Raw genomic sequence first — 11,602 nt, 5'->3', positions numbered from 1 at the left:
TGGATTAACAGCAGGATTAACTCGACCTTCTCATGTTTTGACAGCGCCATAATCAGTGACGTATCTGAAATTATGAAAAGCTGCAAATTTGCCTATGGTGACAGACTTTTCGGGCACACCGTATTTAAAGTCCACAGTTGTAGCCAAACGATTGTAAAGTTAAGCAATGCTAATCTAAATATATAAACTTCAAAATATGAAAGTTAGTTTAGGAAATTTCCGTTTCTTAATTAGGTATTACAGAATTTTGCCTTGCAACTTTTTTCTATTTTTTACGTTCAGAAAAAGGGATCCAGTGCAACAATTCTTACGGAAAACACCAATTAAATAAACAAACAAAAAATCTTCCCCGAATTGCTTTAAAACTTCATGCTCACATTAAAAATATAGTGATGCCGCAAAATATCGCTACAACGTAATTGTAACTAAATAACTCACAACGTATTTCTCCGTCTTAATATATTGCCAGCATGTCTTACTTGGACAGACTGTAACTTAGGGGTCCCGGCATGGCCAGATGGTTAGGGTGCTCAACTCGAAATCTGTGGGTCGCGGGTTCGAATCCCCGTCACACCAAACATGCTAGCCCTTTCAGCCGTGGGGGCATTATAATGTGACGGTCAATCCCACTATTCGTTGGTAAAAAGTAACCCAAGAGTTGGCGGTGGGTGGTGATGACTAGCTGCCTTCCCTCTAGTCTTACACTGCTAAATTAGGGACGGCTAGCGCAGATAGCCCTCGTGTAGCTTTGCGAGAAATTCAAAAACAAACGTGAAGGTTTTGACGAAAGGACTCAAAATAGCTTCCCGGTGGGTCAGCGGTAAGTTTGCAGACTTTTTTTTTTTCCCCCATAGTCCTTGCGGACCGTCGAGCCGATGGCAGATCTTGCTCTGCCATCGTTTCTAAAGCTGTTTCGTACGTCAAGGATGCACCCCACTTGACAGCCTCCCCTCTTGGAAAGGACGAGCATGTTTGCAGACTTACAATACTAAAATTTGAGGCTCGATTCCCTGTAATGGGCAGAATGCATATAGTCCACTGTGTAACTTTGCACTAAGAAAACAATAATAGCTCAATAAGTTAGTGAATTGAACAACTATGTACTTTGAGTTTTTTCTTCTAATCGTCAGTGATGATACATACAGTTTCTCAATAATTTAGTGTGTGTGTGTGTATGCTAATTGTATGCTGGTTTAATGAATATAAGTAAAAACTTGTGTACAAGTTTTAATTCTGAAAGACAATAAAATTAAAATACGTTTCTTTTACGTATGTGAACAAAATTTGATATTTTTTTTACAACCACTAAGTTTATTTCTAAAATGAGGGGTAACTTTCATGCGAATATAAAAACAAATAAACAAATCGTATAGCTTTGTGATTTAAAAACAAATAAGCAAATCGTGTAGTTTTGTGTTTTAAAAACAAATAAACAAATCGTATAGCTTTGTGTTTTAAAAACAAATAAGCAAATCGTATAGCTTTGTGTTTTAAAAACAAATAAGCAAATCGTGTAGCTCTGTGTTTTAAAAACAAATAAACAAATCGTGTAGTTTTGTGTTTTAAAAACAAATAAGCAAATCGTGTAGCTTTGTGTTTAAAAACAAATAAACAAATCGTATAGTTTTGTGTTTTAAAAACAAATAAGTAAATTGTGTAGCTTTGTGATTTAAAAACAAATAAGAAAATCGTGTAGCTTTGTGTTTTAAAAACAAATAAACAAATCGTATAGTTTTGTGTTTTAAAAACAAATAAGTAAATTGTGTAGCTTTGTGTGTTAAAAACAAATAAGTAAATCGTGTAGCTTTGTGTGTTAAAAACAAATAAGCAAATCGTATAGCTTTGTGTTTTAAAAACAAATAAGCAAATCGTGTAGATTTGTGTTTTAAAAACAAATAAGCAAATCGTGTAGCTTTGTGATTTAAAAACAAATAAGCAAATCGTGTAGCTTTGTGATTTAAAAACAAATAAGCAAATCGTGTAGCTTTGTGTGTTAAAACAAATAAGCAAATCGTGTAGTTTTGTGTTTTAAAAAGAAATAAGTAAAGAGAATGCAGCTTTTTTTTATAACAAGGCTCAGATTATTAATATTGTCATTGAAATCATTTGTTCTCATTAAAGTATAGTCTGAAGACAATATCGGGGCAGAAACCTGTTTTAATGCTTAGAATACAAATCTTTAATAACATTTTTGTTTCTACAGTAGGTTTGTTTATTTCTGCTTTATGGCAAAACTGCTATAACTATCAGCCGCCGTCTATAATTTTATATTGCTGACCAAAAGGAAGGCTTGTTTATTTTTTTAATTTTTCGCGCAAAGCTACACGAGGACTATTTGCGCTAACTGTCCCTAATTTAGCAGTGAAAGACTAGTGAGAAGACAGCTAGTCCCCACCGAGAACTCTTGGGCCACTTTTTTGTACTAACGAATAGTGGAAATGACCGTGACATTATAAAGCCCCCACGGCTGAAAGGCCAAGCATGTTTGGTGGGAAGGGGTTCGAATCCGCCAGGCCAGAAGAAAGATGACCAACCGGCATAACCCACTCCAAACTCTTGGGCTACTCTGTTACCAACGTCATATTATACTGCCCCCCCCACGGTTTCGGTACCAGGTTTCGATCCCGCAACCCACAGGACAATCGGACGTTTTTGCAGAAAGAAACGAACCTTACAGGAGATAAATAAACTTCTCTTTTTTTTTGTAAAGTTGACACTGTTGACACTATGCATCAATGTTTCGTATTGTGAAATTCGCCGAGTCCATAAAAAAAAATATTGTTCAGTCTTTTTCAGGATTCACAATGTACTACGTCAGTACACATAAAATTTTATTTTCTAAAGGCAAAAGATATAGGTAAGAATGTATTGTATTTTTGTTTTTTACGTCCGAGGTTACACGGGATATGTACCAGGCGAACGGTTTTCCTTTGGTATGTCTTATCCTTTGTCCACCAAAGTTGCTTTGCAAAACTTCAACAGGGAAGAACAGTTAAAGGTTCTCATCGCGCAGCAAGAAATCGGAACAACACAAATAAATCAGAGACGCGTGATTTCGCTACTTCCTGATCACAACAGTTTTCCACTGCCTCGTGAAAGAATTCCGCGTTACACCGGACATGTCCCAGGTAGGTTTTAGAAGTTAATTTAACTTTTTTTGTTGATAAAAAATACGTCATCGTTCCTTGAAAAAAAAAGATGCATATTATACTAATCGCGCGCTTTCTATTTTAAGCAATTGTGTATCCTTCAAATTTCACCAATTTTGAGCCTACAAATTTCACAAATCGTTGGAAAGAAACAAAGATGTCCTGGTTACTTTACTTTTATGGTGCCAAATCTATTTTCTTTGCTACTGTTTCTTAATTTACTACGTATATTAAACGTTAGTCACCAAGTTGTTTGTGTAATGATACGTAAGTTTGATGCATTTTACACTTCATGCTTTTAATTTAGTGTGTTTCTAAAGTATGTGTAGGCTTAAACTAAATCCATAAATAAAGCGATTCAATTTTATCATACAATTCCTTCTATTCATACGAAGTACTCGCCGCTAATCTTCTAAGGTATTGAAACTGGTGTATGAGAATGAAAAAAATAAATATTCGTAATATTAATAATAATACGAAAATAACGTGCTGCTACGACTTTAAAATTCGAAACATGAAAACACCAAATTAGTACAATATTAAAGGATAAAAATACTTTTATAGAAAACCAAACTTAGACAAAGATGACATATTCCACTAAATGAGTTTTGTTTATAAAAGTTCATTGAATTTACAAGAATGGACTTAATTTAACGAATTGATCACTGTTTGAAAGACATTGTTCTACTAAAAGCTACACCCTTCCAATAAGTATAATTTATGCATTTGTGTGTAATATTACACACAATGATGCGGAATTACTACGTTTGTCTACCATGCAAAAGAAGAAGAAAAACAGAGAGGGAGTTTGTTTGTTTTGAATTTCGCGCAAAGCTACACGAGGGCTATCTGCGCTAGCCGTCCCTAATTTAGCAGTGTAAGACAGCTAGGGAAAGCAGCTAGTCATCACCACCCACCGCCAACTCTTGGGCTACTCTTTTACCAACGAATAGTGGGATTTACCATAAAATTATAACGCCCCCACGGCTGAAAGGGAGAGCATGTTTGGTGTGAGGGGGATTCGAACCCGCGACCCTCAGATGGCGAGTCGAGTGCCCTAACCACCGGGCCATGCCGCAGAGAGGTAGAGGTGGTTTGTCATACCGAAAAAAATATATTTACTAGCGAATATGCCCCCCCAGTAGCACAGTGGTATGTCTGCGGACTTATACCGCTAGAAACCGGGTTTCGATACCCGTGGTGGGCAGAGCACAGATAGTGCTTTGTGCTCAATAACAAACAACAACTAGCGAGTAAACCTGCTTCTGTTTTTCATATTTAAAGCTAGAAACAAAATTCGACTGAATTTTGCCAATAAACGAACAACGTCGTGTCATAAAATTCTACCACGTTTAAATCTAGGAGTGGAATTTATTTGACATGGAAGAATCATTGATGTCATTAATTTTCAGTTACTTCTGAAAGTCTTGCGTCTGACCCTGTGCACGCGCGCGCGCACACACACACACAAATCGAAATGTTTATCTTTACAAAATCTCTATTTAAAGTCTTATAACCAAGTTGCAATATTAGAAAAAATTGCTCACCATTGTTAGCAGCCCATAAATACATAAAACTCTTGTTTATCTTAAATTGTATCTAACTTGTGTTAAAGTCAAAATTAAATTGGCATATTATATTTGCTCTGTCGTATTATTTACTAGAAAGTTAGTGTTCTGTATATTGAAAAGGATTGCAGTACACTTTGTCTGTGGTATTTTCGGGTAGTAATTGATTTCCAGACAAGTATTAGATAGTTAGATCCTCTAATAACATCAGATTGTTCCGGAAGAAAGGGGGATAATCTGAATCTGATACCTTTACCGAGTGTGCGTGTGAAAAAAATGACACTGGACAAGTTTGACAAAATGAACACTATTAATTATAGAACAGACAAAAAAGAAATCGCAGCGCGTACTTGAACACATGAAAAGACAGTCGCTTCTAGTGGATTGTGATTAGCTCCACAGTTTTCCGTTCCTCAAGATAAATATCTGCCGAACTGGTTACCATGAAAACCAAATAGAACTGAGTCAGTGAGTCTGACCAAATAAAATACGCCTAAAGTCAACAGCTAAACTCTGTTTCTTTGTCCAGTCGCCAGTGTCACCTCGTAACCTTTTGGCTCTCTCATAGCATTGGTCAGCTGTCGTATTCAGACGTTGTTAATTTGGACAGCGAAAGATATTAGTCACTAATCCTTTTGACCCGGATGTTGTGTGTGTGTGTTACAGCAATATTCCTTTGGGCAGAATATGCGTTATCTGTTATAGAAAACAAAGGAACAAAAGCAACTAAAACAAGATGATCTCAATGACTTTTTGGATCACATATTTATGCTAAAACTGCTTACAAACATTTTAAAACATTTTTTTAAAATTTCTATGTCACTAAAATAGGTAGAAAACGTATGACGTGCCCGCATATCACATATGTCTGTCTTGTGCGTTACTGTAAAAATACAACAAATAAGAACAATACAATTCAAGTTTGTTGGATATACAAGACTGTTTGGTCTAAGAGTTGTTATTTGGTTTGTTTGGTGGTTTAGTATTTAATGATTATTTACTTTTCATAACAAGCGAGTTAAAAGTAATTATTTTAGAGGCGATAAGTTGTGACAAATTTCGTTACCTAACTCTGTATGAGTCGTACTTTTTGTATGCAGTTAGGTTGTCCTACTATACTTTAATAATACTGTTGCCGCCACATTACTCGAATCTTTGGTAGTTTTCTAGTTACCTTAAGTGAGTATTGTTACATTATTGCGTTGCTTGCGTAGTTTATAGAAACTTCGAGGCCTCAGTGAATCATGTATAAATATAGGCGACCAAGCGAGCGTAAGTAAAGTTCAGTTAGAAAAAAAGTTAGAAAACGTGAAGCTAGCCGACGTGTGTGTGATTAGCCTTAAAGGGTGATTTCTGTAGAGGGTTTCACAGCTATATTGTAACAACAGAGGAAGGAAAAATTATTTTACTTGTCAATTGGGTTCTAAAGTAATTGAACCAGCCTGTGTGGATTTTTTACGAAAAAAAGAGACCATCATTTAAAGCTCTGGTTACAACTGTGGTAACCAAAAAAAAAAGAAAAAAAGAAGTTACGTAAGTGAAATCAGAAAACGGTAAGTTAGTGAAAGTAGGGTTAGACTGCGTGATTGCTAGTTTAGCTGTAATGTGTGATATTTTAAAGTGAGTTTCACAGTTTAATAGAGAGAGAGATAAGAAGAATAATGTGTCTTTTCAAAGGGTGTTTTATAATGTAATTGAACCCGTCTGACAATTAATAAGGATTTGGATACAACTGTGGTAAACCACAGGGTAACGTAAGTGAATTTATCGCAGCTTGTATAGTAAGAAACGGAGTAGAGAAAAATTCGTCTTGTCAGTTGGATTCCAAAGTACCTGAATCAGCCTGTGTGGACTTTTGACAAGGAAAGATAATTATTTACAGTTTGAGATACAACCATGATATCCATAGTGTAAAAATATTTTGTACATACATTTGACTTGTTTTGAATATATTAATTTAAAACAAGTGTATTGTGTTCTGTCCGTTTATTGTTCGAATTTATCGCCAACAAGTCACAGACACCTGCTATAAAGAATTCAAGCCAATTGGTAAAGAAACTTGACAAAGTTTTTATTTTGAAATAGGGGACACATCTATATCATAGTGTTGTTTTGTATCTACCTTTATTAGCGCTACAAAATATATTTTTTTCGTGAATAAACATTAATCTTAAATTTGGAATAATTTGAAAGGAAGCTTAACCCATTGTTGCCAGTTTGTACAGTATCACATAAAGAAAACATGCACCTTAGGTTGTTAGTTCTTGTTTTGTACAGAGTTAATAGTTTAAAGATAGGGTACCTTTTGTTTACTCGGCTACTTCGGAAACAATGAAATAAGCTTAAAAGTATGTTTATATAAAGTTAGCTTGTAAGATGAATATGGCTCAAATTCAAAGTTAATGCAAAGATCTGTTCATATATGATGTCCTAAGTTCACTATTCCATTAAAATAATATTTCAACAGGAACAGGAATTAACATTTTTAATAACATATGAGTAAAAAGATAAATGTCTTTACAAAACATTTTCAGGAAATATATGAAAATTTTAGTTTATTAATTGAAATGAATGAGTAAAAATAAAATAATGACAGTCAAAAGCAGTTGATGTACAGATTATGATAAAGCGGAAATTGTAATGGTATAATGAAATTGAACTGAAATCAAAGCGCATTTTCTCTGCTTTTGTTCTATTATTATTAGGTATAACGCCATTATTACTGTATGTTATGATCCACAAAATTACACAACGAAAAAAAGGCTATGGCCCTTTATTGGCAATTGAAATATATTAATAAATAAAATATAGATAGAACCAAAGTACTTGCTGCCATCTGTTGGCCATATATATAATTGTTACAAATGAAATACTTTTGTTGTAAATTAAAATGTTTAGTGCTAGTTGTCAGCTTCATTGTTACACACACTGTAATTTAAAAGAAAAAGAAAAAAAGAGTAACTTGTAAGTTGATTTGATTATTCTATGAACGGCATTTGCCTTAAATGTGAAGTAAGCGATGTTACAATATTCATGAAATGTTACCCACTTCTAAACTACAGGCAGAATGGTATATAAAAGATTCAACTGCAGAAGAACTTAACTGCCCAAAAATATTTCTAGAATTATTATATTGGTTTTGTTTGCACAACTAATGTTTTTTTTTATTATTACTTTAGGTCTTAAGTTCACGTTCGGCGAGACTTATGGAACCTCAACCAAAAAAAAATTGGGATTTTCAAATTCTCAAGACATTAAAACTTGAAAGAAAATAAGTAAAAATTATAACAAATATTTTTTTCAAAATCTGCAAATTTTTTTATATTTTATCATCGTTAATTGGTTATTTTCTAGTGTTTTGTAACAAATTTTTGATATTAATCTGAGTCATTACAAATTGTTCGCATTAATATTTTAAAAACAGTTGAACATAGATACATATTTTATTATACTCTTTTTAAACTTAATCCTTACTATCAAACTTTTATTACATATTTATATATGTAAGAAGTATTAGTTTATAAATAAAAAAACTCGCTTGTTTATCCCAGATATATGTATGTATGTGTGTGTTCTTGCTTTTCTCAAAATAACGTCAGTATTTTTTTGTACAATTTCTTTTTACGTTGCTCAGTTCGATTAAAGAATGATCATTGGTCATTCAACAAACATATAATAAGCTTATCAATTCGTGTCTTAGTTTCACTTTGAAATGAATCGCAGGTTGTTTACTACCCATGGATAGACCTAAAAAAGACGTTTGGATATTTGACTCTCATGTAGAGTCACTGGGAAACGAAGTCGGCTAATCTCTGCAGGATCTCGTAAATTGACAACATAAGGCTACGGTATTATGTAATGTAACCGCTTCCAAACCGAGGGTTCAGCTGCTTGGACACATAAAGAATGCGAACCATCACTACCCACAACACAGGCAGACAGCCACTATCTTAGGGTACCTGTTGCGAGACCGAATCATAGGCTCGTAGCCACAACTGGACGTTACTATAATGTAGAGATAATTATAAACAGACTTTTTCAAGGCCGTCGTGTACGCCACACCCAGTAAAGTTCATTCCGCTCACAACCAGGCCCAAAACAACTCTATTCCAACCATGCTAAAACACATTCAGTGGACCAACGACGTATGGGGAAACATTCGTTTAAAAAAATAAGTTGTGCTTTATTCTGCAGTCATATAACGGGCGTATACTCATTTAGGAAGAATCTGAAACCTTATCGAACCCGTCTTCATATAAGAATGTAACACTCATAATGGTGGTGGAAATGTAATGAGAGCAGAAATAAATACCGTTGACTTCTGTATCTTTCAGAATAGCACCACCAATGCTACATCCTACAACCCTTTCTGGGGCTACATGTTGACGCACTTGACCCTTAATTCAGCCTAATTGATGATATTGCCTGCCTTTACCATATTAAACCGGTCCACATTAAAAACGAGAGGTTTGGCCGAATGGACTCTCAGTGGACTACACTTTTGTCGAGCAAGTATAGAATGCTCTTAGAAGACGCATCTCATCAAGTTACTCCAGACGCTAAATATCCTCGGGAATACGGCTCTTTCAGAGGATGGTCAAGGTTACACCTCGGTGCCTTATCAACACTAATTTTAAACATGCATTTGTACAATACTATTCATGGATATCCTAGTCCATATTAAATTAAAATGTTGTGAACTGTAAAAATGAGTAGCCACTTCAACCAAATGTTAATTTAGAAGCATAGGCTGAATCACCAAATCATTTGTACTTCGGATCACACTAGGGATCATCACATGCTTTATAACACTGAACTGAGAGGGTTAACAGTATTCTATGACTAATTTTACATAGTCTTAACTAACGTACTTGATTTCCAAATTCCAATTACCCTTTCACGTTTTGTGAAACTCTTCAACTGAGTTCTTTCGCTAGCTTCAACTTTTTTATGTGAATCAAACCATTGTTATATGAAGTGAAAACTATAGAATATTTGTTACAGTAGATAATATAATTATTCATATATACAGTGCTGTAAAAATTATTACATCACCCAATTTTTTCACACCTTTATTGTACGAGACTGTACATTGTGGAAATGTCGGAACTGGTGTTAAACGGTTGTGGATATTATGTGATGTAAGCGGATTAGTATTTGTGCCACCCAAACAGGTATATGCATCTTTGTTAACAAACTAACAGTGACAAACGTATTAGAGCAGATGATCAACAAATACGAAAATGTTTACTGAGTGAGAAAAGCTAGATTTAAAGATAATGCCAGTAATGTTATTGACAAAAAATGGTCATTTTTGTCTCTTTCATGTCTTAACATTTGGTTGTGCCCCCTCTGACCTTGATAACTGCTTGACATCGCCGTGGCATAGAGTGCACGCATGTACGTTTATATTTAAGCACAAAGCTACACAATGGGCTATCTGTGCTCTGCCCACCACGGGTATCGAAACCAGCGTTATAAATCCGTAGACTTATTGCTGTGCCACTGGGGGCTGACATAAAGTGAACGAGGGACTGAATGTAGGCAGAAGTGAGTACACGATTAGGGCTTCCTGCGGTTCCAAGTTGTGTTTTTTCTCTTGCACATTGTTACACATTGCCTTTCAGCAGTTTTCAGTAGGGTTTAGAATTGGGTTGCCTGACCAGCGTAGTGTCCTGATCATCTCCCTTCGAAGATAGTCCGTCACTCGAAGCAATGAAATAAAACCTAAGTCGTCTTTTCAATGCATATATAGTGAAATTTCCTCTGTATTTCACGTTTACTGCATAAATTACACGAATAATACGAACTTTTTTAGGCCTCTGGCACGAAACAGCGTCAGACTGGAATGTGCTGGTCAGCTCCACTGAAATGATCCCGAATTATTGGCTTAACCGAGACTCTAGGATCTCAGTGTATTTAACACAAAATGTGGGCATTCCACACGCTGGATGAAACTCTTCTTCACATTGATATCCTATCACACCCTTGCAGTTTGGATTTTGATTCGTCTCAGAAGATCTCTTTGATCCAAATTGCTTCAGTCCAGTCAGCATTAGGTTTGCAATAGTACTGGCGGTACCAGATTACCGGTACCAACCGTGTACCGGCACCGGTACTCGAGCACCTCTAATCATGTGACTTTAGAAATTCAACTATTCTTCCCAGTGTGTGCTTGTGGGAAACTTTTTTCACATCTAACCAAATTGTAAATTTTCTGTAATCACACTTGGTATGACGACTGTGGTAATGAATCAGTTGAAATCTAGGCTTTCTATTGATAAATTTAATGGGAGTCTGCCTTAGAAAAATCTATCAGCAAATTGTGAATTAGAGCATGTTGGAGGTAGGCGTGGAAAGTGGTTTCTGAATTTTTATTGATTGCTCTTTAGTCCCATAAGACTGAAGAATATAAAAAATACAACTTCAGAATATCAATGACAAAATTATATTTTACATTACATTTCGTAGTTTTCTATGAAGTGGACAAAAAAATCAAGAAGAAGAGACGGCTCAAGAACAAATATCCCAGTTCTTACAATAGGGGAATTTGAGGTTATTTATAAGTATTTTTTTATACAATTAAGAACGTAAAACTTACATGATATTAAAATTGGATTTATTATCTATGGTTTGATGTCAAGTTTGTTCGCATATTATGATAATTAAGTAGTTTAATTAAATTTTGAATGTAACACACCAAAACGTCGTGACATGCGCAGTTTGACCTGCCTGCATGCTAAGAGATAATCACGCACGCATCTACCTAACGTGCAATCAGTCACGTAGGCTACATTCACGTTCTCTTCTAAAGTGTGGGAGTCACTTAGATTCTCATATTTCATGCTATTGCCAATTTTCACGATGAGATTCGCTTATCGACTG

The 11,602-nt window shown here is 35.1% G+C and overlaps 1 protein-coding gene across 1 annotated transcript in view; it reads left to right on the top strand.

The window, feature by feature from the left end:
• Positions 1–7,982, top strand: part of LOC106463743 (protein FAM166B-like) — a 28,801-nt gene extending 20,819 nt beyond the window's left edge. The window contains exons 3-4 of the mRNA XM_022391318.1: positions 2,895–3,128; positions 7,897–7,982. Of these exons, the coding sequence (XP_022247026.1) occupies positions 2,895–3,128; positions 7,897–7,982 (320 nt within the window). The remainder of the gene's footprint in view (positions 1–2,894; positions 3,129–7,896) is intronic.
• Positions 7,983–11,602: the final 3,620 nt, after the last annotated feature.

Source organism: Limulus polyphemus, unplaced genomic scaffold, assembly GCF_000517525.1.
Source record: "Limulus polyphemus unplaced genomic scaffold, Limulus_polyphemus-2.1.2 Scaffold1473, whole genome shotgun sequence".
Classification (NCBI taxonomy): Eukaryota; Metazoa; Arthropoda; class Merostomata; order Xiphosura; family Limulidae; genus Limulus; species Limulus polyphemus.
The sequence above is the reverse complement of the archived record's forward strand: the minus strand, read 5'-3'. Positions and strand labels throughout refer to the sequence as shown.